General features: G+C 46.9%; 12 protein-coding genes across 12 annotated transcripts; 1 reads left to right on the forward strand and 11 right to left on the reverse strand.

The window, feature by feature from the left end:
* Positions 1-198: 198 nt before the first annotated feature.
* N7483_004074 (uncharacterized protein) lies at positions 199-879 on the forward strand (the record flags this gene model as incomplete). The annotated part of the gene is made up of 1 exon (XM_057087511.1): positions 199-879. The coding sequence occupies one exon, from the start codon at positions 199-201 to the stop codon at positions 877-879; it is 681 nt and encodes a 226-aa protein (XP_056947340.1).
* Positions 880-1,384: 505 nt separating this feature from the next.
* N7483_004075 (uncharacterized protein) lies at positions 1,385-2,842 on the reverse strand (the record flags this gene model as incomplete). The annotated part of the gene is made up of 3 exons (XM_057087512.1): positions 1,385-1,953; positions 2,062-2,196; positions 2,269-2,842. The coding sequence occupies 3 exons, from the start codon at positions 2,840-2,842 to the stop codon at positions 1,385-1,387; spliced, it is 1,278 nt and encodes a 425-aa protein (XP_056947341.1).
* An 840-nt stretch (positions 2,843-3,682) lies between these two features.
* On the reverse strand, positions 3,683-4,120 carry N7483_004076 (sugar transporter (hexose transporter); the record flags this gene model as incomplete). Its single annotated transcript, XM_057087513.1, has 1 exon — positions 3,683-4,120. The coding sequence occupies one exon, from the start codon at positions 4,118-4,120 to the stop codon at positions 3,683-3,685; it is 438 nt and encodes a 145-aa protein (XP_056947342.1).
* Positions 4,121-4,862: 742 nt separating this feature from the next.
* Positions 4,863-5,078, reverse strand: N7483_004077 (sugar transporter (hexose transporter); the record flags this gene model as incomplete). Its single annotated transcript, XM_057087514.1, has 1 exon — positions 4,863-5,078. The coding sequence occupies one exon, from the start codon at positions 5,076-5,078 to the stop codon at positions 4,863-4,865; it is 216 nt and encodes a 71-aa protein (XP_056947343.1).
* A 1,518-nt stretch (positions 5,079-6,596) lies between these two features.
* Positions 6,597-7,019, reverse strand: N7483_004078 (fungal specific transcription factor domain-containing protein; the record flags this gene model as incomplete). Its single annotated transcript, XM_057087515.1, has 2 exons — positions 6,597-6,915; positions 6,955-7,019. The coding sequence occupies 2 exons, from the start codon at positions 7,017-7,019 to the stop codon at positions 6,597-6,599; spliced, it is 384 nt and encodes a 127-aa protein (XP_056947344.1).
* Positions 7,020-7,376: 357 nt separating this feature from the next.
* On the reverse strand, positions 7,377-8,186 carry N7483_004079 (fungal specific transcription factor domain-containing protein; the record flags this gene model as incomplete). Its single annotated transcript, XM_057087516.1, has 1 exon — positions 7,377-8,186. One exon carries the CDS (start codon positions 8,184-8,186, stop codon positions 7,377-7,379), a length of 810 nt encoding a protein of 269 aa, XP_056947345.1.
* Positions 8,187-9,424: 1,238 nt separating this feature from the next.
* N7483_004080 (uncharacterized protein) lies at positions 9,425-11,002 on the reverse strand (the record flags this gene model as incomplete). The annotated part of the gene is made up of 1 exon (XM_057087517.1): positions 9,425-11,002. The coding sequence occupies one exon, from the start codon at positions 11,000-11,002 to the stop codon at positions 9,425-9,427; it is 1,578 nt and encodes a 525-aa protein (XP_056947346.1).
* Positions 11,003-11,749: 747 nt separating this feature from the next.
* N7483_004081 (uncharacterized protein) lies at positions 11,750-12,259 on the reverse strand (the record flags this gene model as incomplete). The annotated part of the gene is made up of 1 exon (XM_057087518.1): positions 11,750-12,259. One exon carries the CDS (start codon positions 12,257-12,259, stop codon positions 11,750-11,752), a length of 510 nt encoding a protein of 169 aa, XP_056947347.1.
* Positions 12,260-13,014: 755 nt separating this feature from the next.
* On the reverse strand, positions 13,015-14,761 carry N7483_004082 (tetratricopeptide repeat protein; the record flags this gene model as incomplete). The annotated part of the gene is made up of 2 exons (XM_057087519.1): positions 13,015-14,511; positions 14,588-14,761. The coding sequence occupies 2 exons, from the start codon at positions 14,759-14,761 to the stop codon at positions 13,015-13,017; spliced, it is 1,671 nt and encodes a 556-aa protein (XP_056947348.1).
* A 358-nt stretch (positions 14,762-15,119) lies between these two features.
* On the reverse strand, positions 15,120-17,212 carry N7483_004083 (uncharacterized protein; the record flags this gene model as incomplete). The annotated part of the gene is made up of 9 exons (XM_057087520.1): positions 15,120-15,435; positions 15,502-15,741; positions 15,792-16,020; positions 16,092-16,159; positions 16,211-16,304; positions 16,361-16,448; positions 16,516-16,695; positions 16,757-16,858; positions 16,907-17,212. The coding sequence occupies 9 exons, from the start codon at positions 17,210-17,212 to the stop codon at positions 15,120-15,122; spliced, it is 1,623 nt and encodes a 540-aa protein (XP_056947349.1).
* An 897-nt stretch (positions 17,213-18,109) lies between these two features.
* On the reverse strand, positions 18,110-19,973 carry N7483_004084 (general substrate transporter; the record flags this gene model as incomplete). The annotated part of the gene is made up of 5 exons (XM_057087521.1): positions 18,110-18,690; positions 18,751-19,057; positions 19,111-19,359; positions 19,417-19,674; positions 19,764-19,973. The coding sequence occupies 5 exons, from the start codon at positions 19,971-19,973 to the stop codon at positions 18,110-18,112; spliced, it is 1,605 nt and encodes a 534-aa protein (XP_056947350.1).
* Positions 19,974-22,400: 2,427 nt separating this feature from the next.
* N7483_004085 (uncharacterized protein) lies at positions 22,401-23,528 on the reverse strand (the record flags this gene model as incomplete). Its single annotated transcript, XM_057087522.1, has 1 exon — positions 22,401-23,528. One exon carries the CDS (start codon positions 23,526-23,528, stop codon positions 22,401-22,403), a length of 1,128 nt encoding a protein of 375 aa, XP_056947351.1.
* Between the last annotated feature and the right edge of the window lie 110 nt (positions 23,529-23,638).

A 23,638-nucleotide genomic window follows, 5' to 3' on the forward strand; every position in this document is an offset into this window, starting at 1 on the left:
CCCACAAGCGCCCGGGCGCCACCTGGGTCACCAAACTACTACTCCTTCGGAGTATCCCCGCATTGTGGCCCCGATTTTATCTGAACTCAGACAGATCGCTTGAAAAGAGTGGTTGATATTTTTCCTGCACTAGGTATTATCCCTCGTTTTCAATCTCTGCAATATAGAGCCATACGAAGCCAACCCTGCTAAAAAGAAATGACGGAACCCAAGTTACTTTATAAAAACACACTCGAATCCGAAAGCGATGTCGCAGATTGGATTCCAGAGGGGCCAGTCAAAGTCAAGTCCGTGACAACTGACGACAAGAATTCAATTGAGCTGTCTTCTGCTGGTGATTTGAACGATCATTTTACTTTCTGGTGCCCGGAGAAATTTCCCTCCAAGATCCGAATCAAATGGGAATTTTCACCCATTTTTGAGCCTGGCCTGGCTATGCTCTTCTTCGGAGCGGCGCCGGCAGCCCCTGAATCTGGAGATTCATCCATCTTCTCACCATCCCTTGCTCACCGCGACGGCGCGTACCCCCAGTATCATTCCAGTGATATCCGTACACTGCACATCTCGTACTTCCGACGCCGATGGGAGAACGAGCGCGCCTTTCATACATGCAACCTGCGTAAAAGCCCAGGATTCCACCTCGTGGCTCAGGGCGCGGACCCACTGCCACCGGTTGAGGATGCGCGAGGTGCCTTTTATCGTATTGAGGTCATCAAGGATGACCAAAAAATCCGATTCTCTATCAATGACTTGCCCTTGTTTGAATGGGTGGACGATGATGGGAAAACAGGCCCAGTAGTGGGGGATGGGGCCATCGGTTTCCGACAGATGGCACCGCTAGTTGCACAGTACCGAAATCTGGAGGTTTGGGAGCTTTGAATGCCAACTTTGGGCGCAAATTACTTATAAGCAAGGGGTAGCAAAGCCGAGTAAGCTTTTCGCTCCAGGGTGCTCTCCACAAACTGACGGTTTCCAATTGGGGAGGTTGTTGGCCTCAGTTGCTCAACAACTAACTACCGAGGTCACACATGTACAGAGTGCACATGTGTTCATCTAGTAATGTTTAACCAGACATAGTCCGGAATATCAGCTGAAATTACTTTATCAATTACTACTATCTGAATAATGGTACATAAGCCACCTAATTTAGTTACTGATAAAGATTCGTTATCATATTCCATATGCAGATGCCCACTATCAAGACTCGGATTTTATAATGGTCTCGCTCGCAAGGTCCACTTTGGTCTTGTGGAAATCGCATGCTGCCACATTATTCTTGAACAAAATATCAATCTCCACAAAGGCTCTATCCTTCGTCTCAGGCAGGCGAAAGTAAGCCCAAATGAGGATGATTAACATGAATGCTCCCCAGAAGAAACCAGCTTTAGCCCCCCCCCCCCCAATTCCAAGAAGAAGTTGTGATCATGTGAGGCAAAATCTTTCCCTTGATAAGCGCGATTGTGTTGTATGTAGCTCGAGAAATCACGATCGTCTTAGAGCGGAGGATGTTGGATGGTATCTCCGCCACAATAGTATAGACCACGGGTCCGATCGAGATGAAGTAGACAAAGTATTGAACGAGAAGAATACTTCCAATAGCATAGGCAAGCGGAGGATGACTGACAGTGCCAAGGATCCCCGAAAATCCGATCACAAAAGTCGTAAAAACCATGAAGAGTGTCCCATACAAGAGAAGGGTTCGTCGGCCAACTCGTGGAACGAAATAGAATGCAACAAAGACGCCAACGATAGCAAGTGCATACTGGCCCATCCCAAAGTCAAAAGATGCTGTATCGGGAAGGCCAGCCTCCTCGAGGAAAAATACTATATAAGCGACGAGTGCTGCACACCATACCTGGACAGAGTGGGTCCAGACACAAATTTCGGTGCGTCGAAGGTTGACCCCCTTGAAGAGATCCCAGTAAGCACTCGATTGTTTCATCTCAATCTCGACTTGGTGCGTATATTAAATTATGGCAAGGGTTTCGGAAATCTCCTCCTCATTGATATACTTCTTCAATCGAAGTTTCCGAAGCGACTTTTCGGCATCTCCACGTCTACCTTTGCGGATATACCACCATGGGGACTCAGGGGCGAAATAGATCCCAATAGCCAGGGGAATAGGGAAGACCCATTGCAGCGCAAAGGGTATCTTATACGCGGCGGATGTAGTCATTTTGAGGAACCCTCGTAGGACTCCAGTTCCGACCAATTAACCTATACTCCAAAACATCGAAACACGCATGGTGAGGTAAGGTCTCAGAGTACTGGGACAGACTTCCACAGCATAGGCGTTGGTCAAGCTTTGGAATGCACCCCAAGGTGCACCCAGAAGAATCTCAGCGCCAAGATACATATCAATATTTGTAGCAAAGAACTGCAAGAAGATGAAGCAAATCATCAATAGAAGACAGGCAATCATGATCCACCTCGACCCAAACCAGTCAGCAAATAGACCACAAATAAGCAATCCGATGATCTCGCCGGCTTGTGTCCCGTTTGAAATTCCAGATTGCATCTCTGCAGGGATCTCGTATTTACCAGGAGATACTTCAGCACCGTAGCGCTTTTGGAAGGCCGGTAATGAAATGAAGCCTGAGATGAAGGAGTGGTCAAACCCCTCCATGATAAGCGCTGCCGAAAACCAAGCAGACCAAAATATGGCTTGAGGATACTTGCGTATCGCATCCCGAAGAATCATCTCCTGCTCATCCTTCACTGCTTTTGCTGCATCCTTCAGAGTGTCCACATTCTGCTCTTCATCTTTCCCCTGGGTCATGATGGCCGGTGCACTCGGAGCAACAGGCTTGAGATCAATTGCAGACGGAGACAAATCGGCCATTGTTGGGATCGCGTCAAAGCGCCTCAATTTCTATGAATCCAGCCTACGTTTTGTTGCGAGTTCCATATTCCTCGACTGCCCCATGCTGGGACTGGGCGCATTAAAAGGCTTCTCAATTCAGTACGCCTTCCCTTCCCCTCTCTGGTCACAAATCAATCACACAACTATCACTCATTTGGGGCCACATAGTGTAGGACTAGCAACATATAGGCTAAATTCACGCCATCGATAGCTTACTGGCTAAGGAGAGCATAAACTCAAGGTGCACACACGTAAGACTATGAGTGGTTGCGAGAAGGCGTCAATGCACTAGTGCGAGTGTAGGATTTGGCGCTAAATAAAAAAAGAGATAGGGAATGTGATCAGAATTCACATTCATCTGGGCAGTATGAACAGTGTGCTGGAATGTCATAGGAAGTCGGGACGATGATATAACGAAGCCCCGCACTGAACGATTCAACTCGAAAGTGACTACACACACTTTCATCCCGTTGAATCTCTCAAACACGTTCAACTTGCTCCGCACGACCGATCTTATCAATCCCTTCCCCAGCATTGTCATCACGAGCAATATCCTCATCGAAGATCATTGCCATATCCTCCAGTGTATGACCACGTGTTTCAGGATAACTGAAGTAAACTGTGATCTCGTAGGCAATCAAAACGGCCACGAAGACAAAATAGTATTTTCACCCAATTGAGTCGAGCGCAATAGGGTTGACGAAGGTATTGAACATATTTCCAAAAACCACAGAGATCCACGCAACAGTAAGGCCTCGGGAACATAGTCGAAACAGCCAAACTTTGCATGGATAAGCTGTAAGGAGCGGTGTTCTGTATTCATGATCTCAGTAAGATGCTGTCATCGCATCGTTCATTTTTAAGGGTGAGAACGTACAAAGCAATGTCATCACCAGCAAAATATATGAAGAGGAATGGTACGACAGACGTCACCACAGCTTGATGGTTCGTCTCATAAAACCCTCCTGAAAGACCAGCAATTGTGATGTAGCTCACAAGCATGGCTGCACCAGAGAGCAAGAACAATGTGCGACGACCTACCCTTTCTACCAATGACGCGCCCACTGTTGCAAAGATCAAGTTCCAGATTTGAAGGCAGCCAGAGATAAGCAGTCGGTCCCTGGTTTTCGTAATGCCGATTCCCTTTAGAACTAGTGAGAGGTAGTATGATACAACAACATTGTCGACCCATTGGGCATAGAAGCCCACCGAGACCGTAATAAAAAGCCTGTGACGGTTCCCGGGAGTGGAGATCATTTCGGCATATCCAGAGGTTTTAGCATTTTCCTCTTTGAGAGCAAGCGTATGCTGGATTTATATTATTTGATGATGAACGACGGGTGAATCAATATCACCGGAAGCGTATAAATTGGCCAATGCCGCCCGAGCATCTAATATACGATTCACAGACACAAGCCAACGAGGACACCCTGGAACCATCAGTAGAGCAGGAAGGGCGACTGCCGGGCATATGATCTGTGTGAATGAAGTAATGCGCCATGACCAAGAAGAATCCATCACTCTGGTACCAAAAGTGACCCATGCGGCGATTAAGGCTCCAAGATAGTAGCCACACATGAATAGAGCGTTGGCCACGGGTCTGTGAGTCGGATACGAAGTTTCATTCAATAGCAATGGAGCCGCGTTGTTTAAAAAGCTGCTACTTGTACCAACAATCAATCGAGCCACAATGAATACGTTATCATTCGGTGCGGCGGCTTGTAATGCACTACCGACAGAGACGAGGAAAATGCCGACGAATATTCCCACCTTTTCGACCGAATCGGTTCGATGTCCACGCGGCAATAAGAGCACCAAAGAAGGTTCCTATCCAGTAAATTGCATTGATAAATCCCAACCATGCTCCTGTCGGTCGTTTCATGAATTCCTGCCAAGTGTCTAGCGACTGTAGTCCGTTAAGTAATGACCCATCATAACCATTTGCGGATGCTGTGAGGATTCAAAGTGAAAGTTAGAACTTCAACTTTCCAATGCTCGATTAAAGGGCATCAAGATATCCAGACCATGTGAGATCCAATGCTGGTCTCACATATGGCGACTCACAAAATAGACGTAGGCCAGCAACACAGAAACTGGCCTTCCATAGATAAGTTGCCTTTAGAATAGAGACATGAGGAACGGTATAGTCAAATGGGACGTTCACGGGTTGGTCTTGAGACTCATTGTTTGTCTCCTCAGATGCGAGATTTGACATGATGTAGACGGACTTATATTTTTCATCGGAGTCAAGAGGAAGATCGTCCTTTAAGGTTGTTCAATTGAGACCTGAGCAGTCTTGAGTCGTACCAATATTGGATTTGAGTATCCATAGGTACCAGTTGAACCTGAGAAATGCTCGTTACTATATATACTTTTTGGTAGGCATGTACTCACGGGGTAGACTCATTGTTTACCCCATACTCCAGGGCTTCAGCCTTCAAGTTCCCACATTCTGACCTCCGAACATCGCTCCAACTCCAGAAATCTGGGCACCGGAGAGCGGCCCGCCATAGTAGCATGATGTCACTTCATTGGTCCACTTCCGAGAATCCGGGGAATGTGTGGGGTCATGGCGGGCCGCTGGCCGTCCATACTAGCTGTAGCCTGTAGTTATCATGTCAAGCCACGATCGCGAGTCATACGACAGGGCGAAGTAGACTCGGACTCGGATTCATAGGGAACGGCATACGCGGTGGACCACTGCCGATGATTTTCCGAGTCATTCCATTTAGCGCACGTTCCGGGTGAGATCTTGATGTAGTAGATAGACCTCTTCCAAGGTTTTTCTACTTGGGTTACAGTGGTTTTTTGAGCTTCCTCGCCGTCTGGCAGAATAATCAGAGACCATAGATTTACCAATAGACTACATGTATAGTATTTTTGTTTATTGCATCTAAACATGCATGTGAATATATCCCGCTTTATTTAGCTATCTCTTACTTCTATTTTATGTAGATATCTCTCACCTTAGATATCTGAAGGGCTGCCAGTTGCCTATATCTAACTATTTAACAGGTAGAAATTCCCTCCAGGTAGCCCAGTAGGTAACTCCGTAGGTACTTATATACAACATTGAAAGAAGTGTCGGTCATTAGTCACCTGTAGATGCTAATGACTCGGACTGAGTCCTGTACTTAAGTATGTGAACATACCTATCTGAGAGGATGTGGACACATCTAGCCAAGCCCTCGCGTGCCGAGGACATACCTCTCCCAGGTTCAAATGCTCGCTGCTTCACTGGCAGTGCCGCGCGAAGCGCGGCGTGAGGACTTATAGAATAGATGATACGTGGATCTCGTATAATCAGTATTTATAAGTTATAATTCGGGTCGGGCGTTCTACTAGCAGACAGAGAGACTCGGACTCGGATGATATATGAAGGAAGATTGATCCCGGGGATGCCTCTGTTCTGTGACTTGAATGTTTTGTAAATTAAGAATCATCAAATATCATATTGAAATAATTCTAGTACTCATCCAATATTTAATCGGAGCATCTTCGTCCTATTCCTAATTGCTTCAAGCATTAGTACCATGGCCTTGATACAGGAATCCGGAAACGCCCAGCGTTGTACTGCAGAGATGGCAAGTTCCTGGAGAGCATCGATATCTGGCACAGATTCAGCCAGCCACGGATTCAATGCTGCAGTGGTCGCAATCACAGCCGAAGCAAAAATCTAGAATTACTTAGCTGTGCCCCAAAATTCCACAAGACAAAAGAACCATATTGATACTCACGAGTGAATGACAATCTCTGTTGAAGCAGAGGGTTCGCTCAATCTCATTGCAGCAACACGAATATACTGTTGACAGCTATACGCTGCCGTTTGCGAAATTTCGAGCAAGGCCTGCGGAGGCTGGATGGTTGGAGGGAGGCTGCACGCAAATAAAAGGAAAGGACGGAATATAATGTCCTTCGCAGAGTAATAACGGAGGACCAGCATGGTTTCTTGAATGGAAATGCCAGTTGGTATCAAACTCGGCTTGATGACTTGAGGTATCAAATCATACCAATTGCTTGACTGCGCATCCAATTCAAGTGAAACATTTAGACTGGTACTCATGATTCTGTTGATGTTTTCATCCACATACCCGCCATTGCCGTGATTTGTTACATAATCTGCTTGGAGAATGTATTCTTGTTCCTCGGCATACATGGCGTGATGTACGCGATTGAGAAGTCGGCGAGATGACAGCTCGGCTAGCCAGGCAAGTAAAGACAGATCAGGTGGGTCCCCACACAAGGGAAGATGGAGTCCATCAACAAGATCTTACAAGATCTTCGATTCCACTTCGTTGCAAGTGGTGCTCCGCAATAAGATCGCTGGATATGAAATTTAGTACTGTGCGTGAGAAGGTAGTTGGGCTCGGCTTACCATTCAAGCGAGAATATCGCTCAACAAAGTCGGATTGATGATTGGGTTTCTGGGTCGCTCATTTCTGGTGATGGCTTGGACCTTCCAGGTATTTGCCTGTTAGCATGAAGTTTATGTGAAAAGGAGTCGCGCTCGGGCTCACCTTATCCATAGGCGTTGGAAGCTGGTGGATGCCATGTGGACGAGTTTCCAGGCATCAAGTGGTCGCGAGAGGTACTTGTAATAAAGAGCAATAAGATACAGACATCTGGGAAGGGCGGCACTGGTCACAGTCGCATTCAAATATGCATCTAGAGCAATGGTCCGGGCTGGTAAAATATAGATACTCCCCGGCGACCAATCTACCTCGAGTCGTTCTGGTGGTTGCGTCGTCGCGGCTTCTGCCAATGCCAGCGTCACCAATACAAAGCTAGATTCCAGGGATACATGTAGAGGCTCTGAGATAAATGAATGGTAATGTGTGATGGAGTCTTCATAGGAAAGAATCGGATGTTGCAGGTTCACTGTTTGGAAATATGTCTCAATGAAAGTATCGGTGATTGCACGATCAAAATATGGGATATCCGGTGCAACTCCAGGTTGGAATGCTGTTTTCAGCTGACTCGGTAGTTTGCGACGCTCTTCTATGCGAAGAAAAACATCACTCGGGTAGTCTCCCAGGAGGGATCTTACCAAGGGGCAGGATAGCAGAGATCCAGTAGTTGTCGAATGCCATAGCGGAATACTCATTGGAGGAAGTGCGACGTCTGTTCCCAGATCTATGGCCCTTGACACTCCCGATATCCCGCTTGGAGTGGGTTGAGCAGACACACCAGAGCCATGCGGAGATGCCGAATAAACAGCAGGGGAACTGGACAATTGGCTTTGTGAGACGTTGGTAGCTGGTGTAGTTCCAGAGTCCGAATTTGACACTGTTAATTGCCTGAGAGTATTAGAATGCTCCCGCATGACTGATTCCATCTCCTCCAGGCGGGCTGCAATGGCAGACAGTGAGGCTTCTGCGTCAAACCTGGAAAGCTTTTAAAATGGTCCCTGGAAATAATCACTAGGTAATAAAATGGCTTACCTTCGTTGTTCAACATCAGTGTAATGACACTCCACATTGGAGGATGCGCAATTCGCGCAACTGGTCGCTGTTCATTACATTTTCGTTTCCTGGGGATGCGGGTTCAGAGCTGATATCTATGCGAGGTGTACCATGGCTTTTTTTCTTGTTACCTCTGACGGCAGAATTTGCAGGCTACTGTAGCTCTGCGACTCGCAGGGACCTTTGGCGCTGACTCATCGGAAGGCATTTATGCAAGTTTTGACACGTTGATAGAATTTCAAGGTTATATTTGGGGAAGATGTCCCTCAGCTTGTACCCCACCTCTTCCTTCCCCAGTCGTGCACGTGATGACATTTCAACGTGGGGTATAGTGAACTGCGGTCATCTCATTATTTTAATTTGATATATTTCATTTTGATTAATTAGAATTGGCTGTTATTGATCGGGATGGATTATAACCTTGGAAGACACTGACTCTAGCACTTGAGTGGGGCTGTAGTGACCATTTTCCGATAATGAATTTTGAACCCCTAGCTCATCCTAGTCACTTTATGATATAAAAAAATTTAATAATATTCAAGTTCAACTGGTTGAAGTGAGAGATAAGTAAAGTGCCAGTGAGAGATGGCTAACTTGAAAGTCAGAGATATACAAAGTAAGAGGTAGCTGATATATACTATACTAGTAGTTCTCTTTTCTTCCTGCTACTAGCTATTATGATAATGTAGTACATACTAGGAGGATGGCTGCCAGTGTTATAACAGACTTAAAAGGTGCGTATAGGTAATAGTTTTATAAGAAAACTACCATCATCACAGAAACTTAACCGTGGATGACTCGGACAAAAGCTCATGGTTGGCTACATATCAGTTAATTTGTACTTGGTTCAACCGCTCTCATTCTTCAGCTTTGACATTTTCTTTAGCTTACGACCACCATGATGACCGCCGTCGTTACACTGGAAGCACTCTGCAGCGCGCAAATCCCTCAGAGCGTGAGCTAGAGGATATTCAAATGGATAATTCCCACGATGGCAAGCAGGAAGGAGAACGTACACCTACCAATGAGCACTACTTGAACGAGTATGTAAAGGGAAAGACTACTAGTACTTTCATATGATATTAAAAAAACATTCTAACTAGCCTCGTCGATCGCGCACGACATGGAAACATGAGACCCCATCATTCGCCAACTGTGCAACAAGCCCATACTCCCAATCAAGATAAGCCTGCATATCCTTTTGAGCGTTGCTTGTTCCTTCATACGGTCTCTTATACACGTCAATTGGCTGGGAAAGCCAGCGGGCCTCAGTCTCGAGTGAGTTTCCAGCTGCGACCCAGGCTGCAGTTCCCCCTTTGAGATAAACTACCTGTCGCGAGATTGAATTTTGTACGTCCTTCAGGTTTGTCGCAGCGATATCACCGTCCGGGCAGGTCAACACGATGGGACCACTACCGTTGATGGTCTTCAAATCTCGAGCGAGTTCAGGCCCAGAAGCGAAATATGCGCCAGGGATATGACATTTTCGGTATACTGGGCTGCGGGCGAGATCTACGATGGTTGGTGATGGGAGTGCTTGCAGCTCCTCAATCGTGATGACTCCTGATTCCGGAATACGCACAGGCAACTTCTTAGGTGCCGACAAGTCCTGCGGTAAGACGGACTTTCCGTCGAGAACATAAACTTCCCATCCAAGTTGCAAAAGCCAGGTACTTGTCATGCGTGCTCTCACACCATCCGTGTCGTAGAGAACAATTTGAGCGCCGCGAACACCGACCCACTCGTCAGTGGCTTGAACCAACTGGCCACCGGGCGCGTTGGCGAAGCCGGTCGGGTGACCCAGCGCGTATTCTTCTGGATCGCGCACATCTAATAAGTGTACAGTTCGAGTTTCATGCCCTGCAGTAAGCTCGTTCAATTTCTCCGTATCAATCACAGGAACTCCAACATAAGCAGCCCATGACTCTGCAAATTGACGCGCTTTTTGTAACGACTCAGGGGAAGGTGGTTCCGCACGCGCTGTTTTCCCGGTATCGACCTTTAAGCCTTCTAGAGTCCACCCAATGGTACCATTCCGGAGAGCAATCACCCTATTCGGGATTCGAGAGTTGACTAAAGACTGGGTACCGATGATACTTCGTGTGCGACCGGCACAGTTCACAATAACAGTTGTGTCGGGAGAAGGTGCAGCCTCAAGCACGCGGTAAAGAAGCTCTCCACCGGGACAACTGCGGCCCCGAGGAATGCACATTGTGTTAAACTCTTCAAAGCGTCGTGCATCTAAAATGACTGCCTTACTTTCTTTCTCCAGCAGATCTTTGATTTCCCGCGCTGGTAAAGAAGGAGTGTGATTTATAGACTCCACGAGCTCGCCGAACGCTTTGGACGGGACATTCACATCGCGATAAACCTCACCAACAAGGGCGTAGCCAGAGACTCCTCCTTCCAAGATGGCAACATCGGTGTATCCCAAATCCAATATCCGGGTGGCCGCGCGATGAACATAGTTCTCGCCATCATCGTAGACAACAATCGGAGCTGACAACCGAGGTATCAGTGCAGGCAGCTTCATCTCTATCTCAGATACCGGAACACTCAATGCGAACAAAGGATGAGACTCGGCATATGGGCCTTCTTCGCGTACGTCGAGAAGGGCAATTTCCTTTCGATTCACCCAATGATGGCGCAATTCGTGCGCAGTGATAGATTTGACCATTTTGGGATTTTTCACACCTCGATTGAACAGTGTGAAGTTCAAGTTGAGGTTCTTATGACTGGAGAATGTTCATTAAAACTTGAAGATCTGAGAGAACCTTGGAAATTTGAAGTATATGACACTCGGATATTTTCTAACTGTTCCGAGTCTCGGATGGTTTTATTAGGGACCCACAAATTACTCTCCAGCTTCCTAATATCTGAAAGACTGCTGTGACATCCCTAATTATAAGAGAATGCAGATGTTTCTCAAAAACCAGCGTCAATGAGTGCATCAATTAGAATGTCTCAAAGGTCAAGTTGTGTGGGAAGAAACAACATGGATTCTATCTGCTGCTACCACTGCATTACTTCAATCAACCTTGGTGACATCCAGATAACGGTCTGCTCATACACTTCTCACAAGAATGAGCACTGAAATTTGACACAAACAAATCAATACTACTGCATACATGCTTCAAGTTGGAACATTGAACACCATTCCATATTATGTATCACGGATTCACGGACTTTGGGATTGATTGACTGGCCCCACTGTACAACCCCGCACGGTTGACGCCATGTCAGCGCAAGATTAACAATCTTTCGATGGAGTTGTTCCAGATCGGCTTCAGATATTGATTTTGCTTCACATAATCGGGTTCATCAGACATGAGTAATATCAGACAGGAAAGGAAGTCTTGCGAAACATGCCGTACGATTCGTGTTATCCCCCTGCCACCTGGGCAGTGTTCCTAGACTACATCCGCTAACAAGGAACAGGGGCGCGCAAGCTCAGATGCTCAGGGGATAAGACTGGTTGCTCCAGATGCAAGTCACTGTCATTGCCTTGTAAATTCAAAGACAAAGGAGCACCCGGGAGGCCGAGAAAGCGACTACGACAAGAACAAACAGGCATCGACACCTTAACCAGACGAGAGCGAACGGCGTCATCATCAAGCTCGTCGCAGTTCTCCTCCTTATTACCTGAATCATCATTAATTTCCCAAGAAGCCGTGGACTTGCTTGCAGGGAGCAGTGAACTGGACGCATTGACCTGTGGATTATCAGCAAGCTGTGGTTTCGACACATTCTCAAGAGAAACACTCACAAATGGAAGTTTATGTTCGCTTCCACTTGAGTTGTGGCAAATGTCGCGATCAGGTGAGCTGGAGCTACACAACGGCGGGCTGCCCTTAATGCCGAGGGAATCACCGGTACTACCACCCGCTGTGTCAATGCCGCGATCCTGTAAATGCGATGAAGAGGTTTCAAGCATAGTGCGAAGCCTAACCCAAACGAATATATCCCACGATATCGTTCCAACCCTACGCACTGGAACATCACTTTCAGAAAGACTACTGCATTGTCCTGTCTGCTACGATGTCTCAAAGCCACCGCGAGTTACTGTGCAAAATGTTCTTCTGATAGGACACCTGATGCTTGAGGTTACATCATGCTACCAAAAGTACCTGCAGTGGCTGAAAAGTGACGGTTCTGAGGATGGCTCAATGAGTGAGAATCATACTATCTACCTTGACTCCGGGCTTGGATTTCCTTCGCAGATGAGTCTACAAATTAACGGGGGAAAGCTTCGAGGACTTATCATGGAAGGACTTCAGCATGACGTCGAGAGATTATTGATACTAGGAGATAATTTTGCAATTCGACAGCGTAATCGGCATATGGCTGGTCATGAGACTTGTCCAGATACTGAAGGTCGTTGTCGAAGGCGGGAGTATGGCGTGGATCATGATCCGCTTGATGTCTGTCCTCATAACTCCGTAGCGCGGAAGCTAATACCCTGTTTTCGGATCGTCGATGAGGTTCGGGAGATGATCAAACAAGTTGCAGATGCTGCCGCATAATGTCTTTAATTGCATGAGTCTGGTGTCTTGTCCCAAGGTCCGCAGTCATAATATTCACACGTTGACACGTTGACCGATGTTCGCTGTACTTTATCAACAAGGAAGATTTTAGCTCTTTAATGAGTCTTTGAGAGTAATCATATTATCAATTCTTCATATCTTGACCCTAGCTATGACACTTTGAAACTTTGCTCTGACATCCGTTCGCTGCAACCTTCCCAGTGGAGGGGTTTCCAAGTCGACAAAAGCATGAAGACTTAATCTCAACATCCGCCTCAGCCAATGCCCAGGAAAGTTGTTTCTTTATGATGGTAGCCTCCTGATAACGGCCTAAAAGCTGAAGACACTCATGATAGCCCTGAAGTGCCCAAACATTGTTCGGGTGCTGGTGAGAGCGTCCTGGTGTAGGAATCAAGCCCAGATCCTCAGCATAGGCCTGCGTAGCTTGTTCCACTCTTCCTTGCTCTAATGATAAAGCTGCAAAAGCATGTCGTGCTGGAAGCATCCAACCCCATGGCTCCGCAAAAGGAAGTTCATCCTCGTACTTGATCGCGTCCCGTAGTCTCTTGAACGCGACTTCATAATTCCCCCGCCTGTATTCAATCTCCCCATCGAGCATAGCAGATGCCACATCCAAAATGACGGTGATCTTATTAGGAAAGTCGAGTCTCGTAGGCGGGACCAGCTTAGAGGCTTTTTTGAATAACTCCCTCTCCTTGTCAGCTTCCTCGAGATTTGCCGTGGCTGCATATGCGATACCCTTTCCATAATGTCGCATCACATTTGTAACGCAATATAATTCCTTATCCTCGAGCGAGTGCAATTGTTTGAGTTCCTCCCACATACCGAAGCGGATTAAGACATGAACCCTCACAGCATTGAAAAACTCCATCCAGTCCGCCAGGGCAGGTGTTGTCACGCGAAGAATTTCCTCTGTGATTGTAGCCTCCATTCGGGTTGTTGCAGATAAAGCGGCTTTAGACTTTCCTCCCAACATAGCAGCATAAATCAGAGAATGGTAATCGTGTAGACGGTAATAACTGTAGAATGTCAAGCCACCCTTGAGTTTGAAGTACTTGTCATCCGCCACTGTAGCTTTGTAGTTGTATTCAACAGCACGTCGGTAGTCACCCACAAGGACATCGATATGAGCCGGCATGTGGAATGTATGACCCGTATCGGGAAAAATGTCACGGATCATGTCCGCTGCAGGCAGAGCAGCCTCAGGAGTCAACGACATCTCCATCAAGTGGATATACATGTGAGCCGGGCCTGGATGGCTTTCTACTCCAGGCATTTTGAGCGCTTTCTCAAGCAAGTCCTTAACTTCAAAGACAGGAGACGCTGCTATCGGCAGACCGGTAGAAGCATCGTACAACTTTCGAGGAGCACAGTTCATCAACGAATCAGCGAAAAGAGTGATAATATCAAAGTCGTCACATCCAAAATTGATATGGACATCCCTCATTTCATTGGCATATGCTATACTGCATGCAAGAAGATCACGGTTGGGATCATCATTCGGGTATCGCTTCGCATGCGCATGAATGATAGCTCGTTCCCAGTCTGACGCGCCATGCGATCGCTCCAAAGCCAGTTTAGAAAATTCATAGCATCGCTGGATAGCCTTGGTTCGATCTAGTCCGTCGAAAAGCGCCCAGGTCTTGTTGTAATTGGATCCCGAGCAGAATGAAACCCCCCCAATAAGCCATCGCACAGCTATCATCATGTGCGATCACCTGTTTATAGCATTCGATTGCCTCATCGTGATTAAAGCAATAGGTCCAGACCAAGGCCCTGTCAAACCATATTTGAGCTTCCTTGGAAGTTGTGCTCACTTTGCGACCGAATGTTCCCAGGTTAAAATAGGGGTCGCTAGACGGTATTGCGGGTGGCTGGGCTTCATTACTCATTTTCAAGGTGAAGACTTCAAAATCAATAGAGTCTTTGAGTATTCTTTACATATCACAAAGTCATAGATTTGAATCTTAAGTCTAAAAATCACATCAAGAGGTCCACATATGGCGTAGAGCTAAGGTCCTCAAATGTTCCTACAGCATCGGAGGGTTTTGTCTAGTGCCGGGTAGACCGCACCATTTTCATTGGATCCCTCGGATGTTTTTTCGACAACTTGAAGTCTATACGGAGTAGTTTGAGATGAACAAGGGAATGAGGTTCTGCTCCGAATTTACTCACGGTATTCAACCGAAAATGGGCAGTATGCTATATCGTCAAGAAGATCGACACATTCGGTGTTTGAGCGAATAATGATTAATGAGTCTTCAAATCGCGATCGACCAGATCTTCTAGCAGTGTTTCTCCACGTTTTTCCGCCGCCAATTTAGCGAGCTTCAGACGCCTTGTGTCTCGCTCCGTATCCCAAGTTACCCACCATGTCACAAGAGTCAATATCGCGCAGGCGCCTACGAGGCCCATCGCAACAGAAAACGGTACAATATAACGTGGTGCGTAAGTGCTTCTGAACAGCTGTGGACCGATCGCACCACCAATTTGGCCGTAACTATTGACGAACCCGATTGAAAACGCCGAGCCTGTAGCCCGAGACGTGGTTTGAACTCGCCATGGCCTATTAGAATAAGAATAAGTGTCGGAATATCATAAACCTGGCTATAAACTGGGATGGCAAACTCACCACATCACAGGATACCACCCTGCAGTCAATGCGTTTCCGATTAAAGTTACGGCGTACACGGCACCGACGCTGGGGTAGGCGACGAATACTCCGTAACAGACGATTATGATGAGAAGAAAACAGAATGGGTATAACGGCCGAGGGATACGGCTGCGGTCGGCTGTAATTCCTGTGATCGCAATGAAAAGAAGGCCACATGCTGTGATGGGGATATTGAGCAATTGAGCTTCGGCAATTGTACTAAAAGAGAGTCAGTTTTAATGGTCTGTTCACTGAGGCTCTTAACATACGTAAAGCCGAGGTCTGCAATGACGGTAGATTGATAGAAGGTAACGCCGTTAGTGCCCACCGTAAATGTTGCCCAAATGAGCATGAAGAGCCAGAGCCTGATGTCCTTGAGACACTCAATCACTTCGCGTAGGTTGAAATTCTCCTCGCTGGCACGAGGAGCATTCGATGGGAGTCGAGCTTGAATGAATATCTTCTCCTTCTCAGTCAACCAGTCTGCTGTCTCGGGGACTTTGCTCATCGTTCTAAATTAGTCGATGCAGGATATTGAGTTTGATGTGAGGTCTCGAAGTTCCACTCACAGTCAGGGAGCAAGAACCATATAGCAACACCGTAAATGACAGTTGCAATGCCTTCAATGAGGAATAACCTGACGTTCGTTAGTTGATTGTGGAGGAAAGGAGGGTTGCAACTGATTTACCACTGCCATCCGGAAAGTCCACCAGCACCAGATACGGTATCAAATGCGTATGCAAGAAGACCACTCAAGATATTCGCACAGTTGCCACAGATATCTGTCCAAGACTTGTCAGCACTAAAATGGGCATGGTATAATTCAAAGTAAACATACAAAAGTAAAGTAATCTTAGGGACATTTCATCCGGGCGATACCAATAAGTCATCTGAAGAATGATCCCCGGGAATTGACCAGCCTCGGCCTGGACCAAGCGTTAGATTATAATGCATAGGTTGGAAGGTTTTGGTATGAGCTGTCACAGCGCTCACGGGATCGAGACTGACCACGCCCAGCATGAATCGGACTGTATATAAGCCGCCCTTATTGCTCACAGCAGCACCACACATGGAAATAATGCCCCAGCTAACCATGATGCGTGATTGCCATTTTGAAGGCGAAAATCTCTTTATCAATAGGTTGGACGGTGCCTCCAGCACAATATATGGTATCTATAGAGAAAGCATGAGTCATTATATAGTTGGAGTTTACGGCATGTCAAGGAGATCTCACATAGTAAAGCGCTGTCACCAGGTTATACTCGTTTGATGAAATTCCCACCTGCGTCATAATATTCTGATCGGTCCCCTTGTTCATTATTCTCGCATTTGACAACTTTGAAATGGTCAGCTGATGAAGACTGGGAGTTGATTGAATACTCACATTATTGCTGTCAAGATTCTTGAACATGAAGATGATTGAGCAAAGAGCCATCAATCGCGAATCAATCTTGCGAAGAAGTTTTTTCTCCTCTTCAGCTGTGAGCAGTGTCCTACCATTCATCAAGGTCGGATCATAGCCTTGGATACTTTCCTGGCTCGATGGGCCTTCTTCCAGGACCTCTCCACGTTTGGCATAATGAAGCTCAGGGCTTGACTCAAAGTCAGTTTCATCAGTAGATACAATATCGGTCGCTGATGATTTACCCGAGTCCTTGGGCGTAGACTGCGCGATCCCTTTATCTAGCATATCTGTGATACAACTTGAACAGCCTGCTAAAATGTGGCTCCAGGTGCAGTGAGGGATTTGTGAGCTACAAGCTTCAGTCAGGGGTGCTCGAAGTCTTAGATATGAAATTTCAAACCTGCATGGCTCGGAAACCCTCCGCATTCCAAGGTTATTTTTGTATGCACAGTATTAATTTGAGCCTGAACATCATACTTCTCTAATAGTCTACTCAGGACTTCGAGTCCTGATCATATCATAGTTCCCGGGTATTGCGAATTATAAGAGGTTCATGTCTTTACAAGCTTACATTTCCACTCAAGTGCTAGTTTTGATTATCTTCTCCGTTCAGTCCGATCATGACAGCCTGAAAATCAGCACTGTTTTGGAACCACAATGCCGATCACGCGAACGGAGGATAAGATGGTGAGTTTAGATCCTTGAACTATCCGGTGAGAGGTGGAGACATGCCGAGACCCTTGTCAACTTGTTGAATATCACTATGGATATCCACTAGCGGTCGATCAATTTCATCGAAATTCTTCATCAATTTCTTTTTATCTGAAAGTGGCAGGAAACTTGCGACTATATCAAGAACCAATGCACAGGTGATTCTCTGACTCAATTTATAACACTTTTCCCTAGTCACCGGCACATATTACAAAGGGTTACATTATCTCAGTATAAACTTCAAACTTGATATTGCGGACCTGTTTGGTTTCTAGTAGGGGCTAAATTACAAAAGTTCCATAAAGATGGTTGGAAGTAGCATTGGTTTCAAACGGTACTAAGAGTAAATCCATGAATAGCCGGTGGTGGCTTTCAAAAAATGTGCACTCAAGAATAGAGTTAGACGAAGGGTTGCCTTGTTTCACTCGCCGTTGAGAAGGGCAGTGAGTCTTTCTGACCAAGGATCGCCAATTACTCATTGTCTCTCTCATCAATCTCAGTCGAGCTGAAATCTCTTGCGGCCACCTTGCGGTTGAAGAGAATGTCGCTCTCACGGTAGGAGCGGCCCTTGAGCTCTGGAAGCCAGAAATACGCAGTAATCCAACAGACCACTGCGGTACTTCCCCACACGTAGCCACACTTGCCCGCCAGATTCCAACCGGTAGTGTTCAGCATTCTCGAGGAAAGGTAGATCATTGGGATCTCGGTAAGGTAATAGGCGGCTCGGCCTACAGCAGTGCTGAGTGGACGAAGACGGACCGAGGATGTCTCTGCAATGATAGTGTATGAGATTGGTCCCTGAGAACCCGCAAAGACGACGGAAATAATGACACCGAAGCACGCCACAGCATAGTTGGTGTGAACATTCTGGGGCACAGAGGAAATGATGGCGAGACCATAGAGGAACACGATGTTAACGGCTAAGCCGCCGAGATAGACGCCTCGACGACTGAACCGAGATGTAAAGTACCACGAGCATGCGTTCGCCACGAATTGAAGACAGGTGGTGATGAGGTTCAACTTGAAGGAAAATCCAGTCGACATTCCAGCCTCTGTAGTTAAGAGTCAGTCAAATGTGCATTCCATTGGAGAAGGAGTGGGCTGTTACGTACGCTCAAAGAAGTAAGTCGCCTGGTTAGCAATCAGGTTACCGGCAAAGTTCTGGGAGGTGTAGATTAAGCAGGTGATGATAGTTCGTCGACGATCTGTGCCCTTCAGCAAATCTAGCAGGTTCGGAGCATCTCCCATCTGAAGCTCAATTTCAATCGTTCGCTCAATCATGGCCAAGGATTGCTGAGCCTCCTCGGTGGTCTTGCTGCCGAGCCGCTTGATCGAGCGCAGGGCCTCCTCCTTTCTCCCACGACGCATCAGCCACCAAGGGGACTCAGGGGCGAAAAGGATCAGGATCAATAGAGGGAGCTGCCGGAATCAGCTTTGTTGGTCAATTATAGGTAGGAGATCCCAGTACTTACAGGGAACATCCACTGTAGCGCCAATGGAGCCTTCCAAGCCCATTCATCATTCCGGTTATTGTATGACATCGAGGCACCCGCAACAATGATTGAACCAATGGACCAACTCATTTGGAGGGTTGCAGTGACTGCGGCTCGAAGAGGAATCGGCACGACTTCACTCGCATAGGCTGGAGAGTTGGCAATGAAGAATCCCCATGGCAGACCTTCAAATGCTTGTCCAATGACTAGGACTGTCAGGGAATCGGCCTAAATCGGATAGCTTGGTTAATTAATTTCTCGCCACGTCCAAGACTCTTGACTTACGAAGAAGGAGATGAAGATTGTAGCGTTCATCAAAACCAGGCCGAGAATTGTGGTCCATCGATATCCAATCTTGCTGGTGATGGGACCTGCCAAAAAAACTCCGATGAAGGCACCACACTGGCCAGATTGGAAGAGTGCGCTTTGCCACTTGGTAGGGATAGACCACTCTCCGGGGCTGGTCTCGACGCCGAAATTACGTTTGAACCTGGTAAGGGCGACGAAGTTGGTGTTAAGGAACATATCAAAGGATTCCATGACCTGGGTGAAGCAAAGGAGGAGCAATAGTCAGCCATCATCATGATCTCCAACTTGGTCGCTCACATGTCAATATCAAGATATTTACTTACGATGGTGAAACACATGATAAATGCCCAGAAGCAGGCCCATGGGTGTAACTTGGCGGCCTCCCAAACTCCCATCTCGTGCTCCCGCTGTTCTCCCTCCAACGCATCGTTCATGAGGTCCGATTTACCCAAGACCTCCGCATGATGAACTCCAACGGTTTGCGTCTCCTGAGTCTTCTCCGACTGCTCGGTCTTTTCAATATCGGAACCCATGATGAATGTCCAGTTCCTGGATTTGATCAGTGGTTATTCGTGGCAATGGGGGATCAGTGTGATAGATTGAGTGTGGTAGGTTGATGAGAAGGATAGAGGAAGGAAGAGGAAAAGAAATGGTGAGGGGTTGAGAAAAGTAGAGAGTCAGATGGGGAAGGCACGGCCAGGAAGGTGCAATGGATTAGGAAAGAGACAGAGACAGAGATAGTGATAGAGATAGAGAAAGAGATAAGAAAAGAGTAAACTCACCGAAAAGGGCACTGAGAGAAAAGAAGGAAGTCAATAGAATGTAGTTCGCCGTCAACGGGACTTTATAGGTAAATCTTTTTTTTTATCTCCGAGTTCTGAGAGCTTCCGGCTTGAGACGCTTGACCGTTTCTAAGGTGTGATCGAAGCAGATTTACTAGCCGATGCCCGTGATAGCTTGTGATAGGTCGGATCAACCAGGCTAAGGCATCCCAAATCCCTATTCAGTCCATTATGATCCATTATCGTCCCTTGGGGTCTCTTAGAACCTGTTAAAGTCATGTCCGACTCCCGAGTCTGTCAGTCCCTGAGGGTCCAATGGGTCGCACTACAGAGAGACTAGCGTTAAAAAATCTGGGATCCAATCATTTGCTATAATTTTCAGCTTTCATCTTACCCCAATCTCGTGGTGTCTCTCTCCAGGTGCTAAGACCTCCAAGTAATTCCGGTTAAAACCTGGGGTGGCGTCCTCCACCCGAGAGTAATCCCACCAATCTCATTAAGTTATTGGAGCTTCCCCGCGTTGTTATTGGTCCACTTCGGATCCAAGGTTTAACCGAAGTCCGTGTCACATGAATTTTGACCACCTTTTTGGTCCTTTTTGGTCCTTTTTGGTCCTTTCTTCACCTTTTTTGTTCGCATTTGGAAATTATCCCGTGGAGTGGCATTACACTCCAGCCCCTAGATTAACTTCCGTTCCCAGAAGCATGGAGGCGCAGGATCAGGATTCTAATTTTATTTTATTTTTTATTTTTTCATTTTCCGGGGATAGCTAACAGCAACTGTTGGTTGAAATCCGGAGAAAGGACTGAGTGTAGCGTAACGTTTTCCAACCAAGATTCCCTTATTGACTTGGAATAAACAGAAGCTTGTTTTTTTGTGATTCGGAACTAACACGAGCCACATGCGTTCTCCTGGAACTTCTACCCGGAAGTAACCTTGGATACCTCCTTCCTATAGGTACGCCTCCAGAGCTGACCAAGGTGACCCACTCGCCGCCCTGTTCCATATCATGCAATCGCATTCCAGGGTGATACTCAAAAACGGTCACTCCGTTCAAGTTGACCGCAACTTTCCCAGATCCAGCCTCCGGTGGAGCTGCATCCCAAATCGGCTCCCCGAGATATTAACCCCAGCTTTCGGCCCCAACGTTTCTGAAATACTCCGTACTGGGAACACGGAGAACAAGGCTCAAGACATACCCGATGCAAGCCTCTTTAGCCCATGGCGGCGACTAAACCGTGCACGGATATGTCGCGTACAGGAGCTGCATCCTCACTGGTGCTAAATTTGCTTGGCTTTCAATGAGTCGTACGCGTTCCCTATGCCATGCACAATTTCAAAGCATATTCCGGTCTTTTAATCAATGGTGATAGTATGCGTCACTAAAATGTTGGGTCTTACCATCACTACATGGGGATAGTCTTGGTTGAGACAAACAAACAAATACCACGCGACTCCGACCAAGGAACAGCCACAAAGTTATAAGGCTTCTCCAAGCGCTGAGCAATCAATTCCATATCGATGTACACTGTAAAGACGCGTGTCTCCAAACCTTGGAAGTGCTGCAAGTATAAACTCAAAATATTCTACTATAATATCATTTTCCTATGTCTGAACTTGCTATATCTACTATGGATTTTTTCCATTACTCCTCTACGTCGAGCCAAGCTTATAAAATTCCCCACAAATTTTCAGGTATCAGCCTCAAAATGCCGCTGATCGCCAAGAGGAAGGCAAAGGCAAGCTTTACGCAAGTGATAACCTACACCTACTAGAGTTGCTTGGCTCTCCGGCTGGCTTGCATTGAACTTACTCCTCGGTGATACCTTCGATTTATCCGAGTTCCCGGTTGAAGTTACTAGAACTGGTGGTGGCTTGAAATCCTCGAAGGTTTAAAGCACGGGGCTCCTTTCACTTATTATAGCTCTACTTGGCGGTCACCTAATGAACCTTGGAGGCCATGGCCCATGAATTCCAGCCATTACAAAATCACATTTTCATTCTTTATGTTCAAGCTCATTTACATCTCTCCGTTCTTGGACTTCCGTCTATCCCATCTTCCAAACAAACTATTTGCTGCCCTTCGGGTGATGTTTCAAATATCAAGTGTCAATAACGATCTAGCGAATGACTCGCAGATGAAAAGTGTGCAACACCCGCACATCGCAGTACTCTCTATTAAAGACTGAGGAAAACATCAATCAGGTCCGTTGGCTGATCGAAGAAGTCAAACATGACAATGCCGACACGCTTATCCTTCTGCTCCTTGAGGAACGGAACCAGCAGGTTATTGACACCTCCAGTAGGTGTAGAGGCAGTACCATTTCCAATGGCCATGATTCGCGGCCAGTCAGGAGGGGTATTGTCTGTGTTCTCACTGGAGGCCCATGTCCAGAAAAGACTATCGGGCTCTTCAGTAGTGGCCTTGACGATATGCGAGGAAGTAGCATTGTACTTCCAGCGGATGTTCTCCGTGGCCGATGAGCCCGTCGGGGTAGTGGGCTGATAGAAATCCTCAATGTATGCAGTCAAGTTCTCCTTCGTGTTGTAAGTCAGCACGATATTGGGATCGTTGTCAGTCCAAAGGCTGGGCGAGAAGTGGAGACCTGGCATCGCATCCTCATATGAAGATGGAAGCTCATCGAGATCAAATCGGCGCAGCAAATTGATTTTTCCACGAGCTGATCCTAGCGTGCCGAGTGAGTCTTTTCTTTGAACAAAGTAGGACTTGGCAGCGGGAGAGGTGAGAGAGTTGAAGAGCAGTGTCTGTACTGCAGCATCGTTGCTGGCGTACTTGGCTGTCGATCCCTCATACTGGAAAGACAAGAAGAGAGTCTCGGATGGGTGATCGTCAAGCCATTGATAGAAGCCGAAGAGGACATTGTCCACATTGGCGGTCTCCGACAACAGGGCCTCGGAGTGGTAAAACACGAGGGAGGTGTTGGTTGGGTCCATAGCATAACGCATGTCGAACGCCCGGATGCCCATGTCAAGCATTTTGATGAACGATAGCTCTTGACAACGGAATGTCTCGGGGACAGGTACAGTCACCTGGTTCAAGTCCGTGATACCCAGCATGGCATCCTGGGTAGCCTGGGTATAGTTCCAGGTGGAGCTATCATGGGTACCAGGAATGTTCATGTGAACCAGCAAAGTATCATCTGCATAATTCTTCATCCATTCTGCTTTGCTACCCGTATTCTTGACATAGTCGCCAAATATCTGGGATGCGTCCTCAAGGACTTTGTCAAGCGCAAAGCTAGACAGCTTGGAGCACTGGCCAGGCAATGGCAACAGGCCAAGCATGGTAGCCAATGCGAGGGAATTGGCTTTCATCGCAGCGAGGATACAGCCACCACGTGGGACAAACAAAAAATTTCGGGAATTGATCAAAACTACGAGTGTGTCATTCCATT

The sequence above is a fragment of the Penicillium malachiteum genome (assembly GCF_028827825.1).
Source record: "Penicillium malachiteum strain IBT 17515 chromosome Unknown utg000002l:1.0-8849297.0:1.0-8852440.0, whole genome shotgun sequence".
Lineage (NCBI taxonomy): Eukaryota > Fungi > Ascomycota > Eurotiomycetes > Eurotiales > Aspergillaceae > Penicillium > Penicillium malachiteum.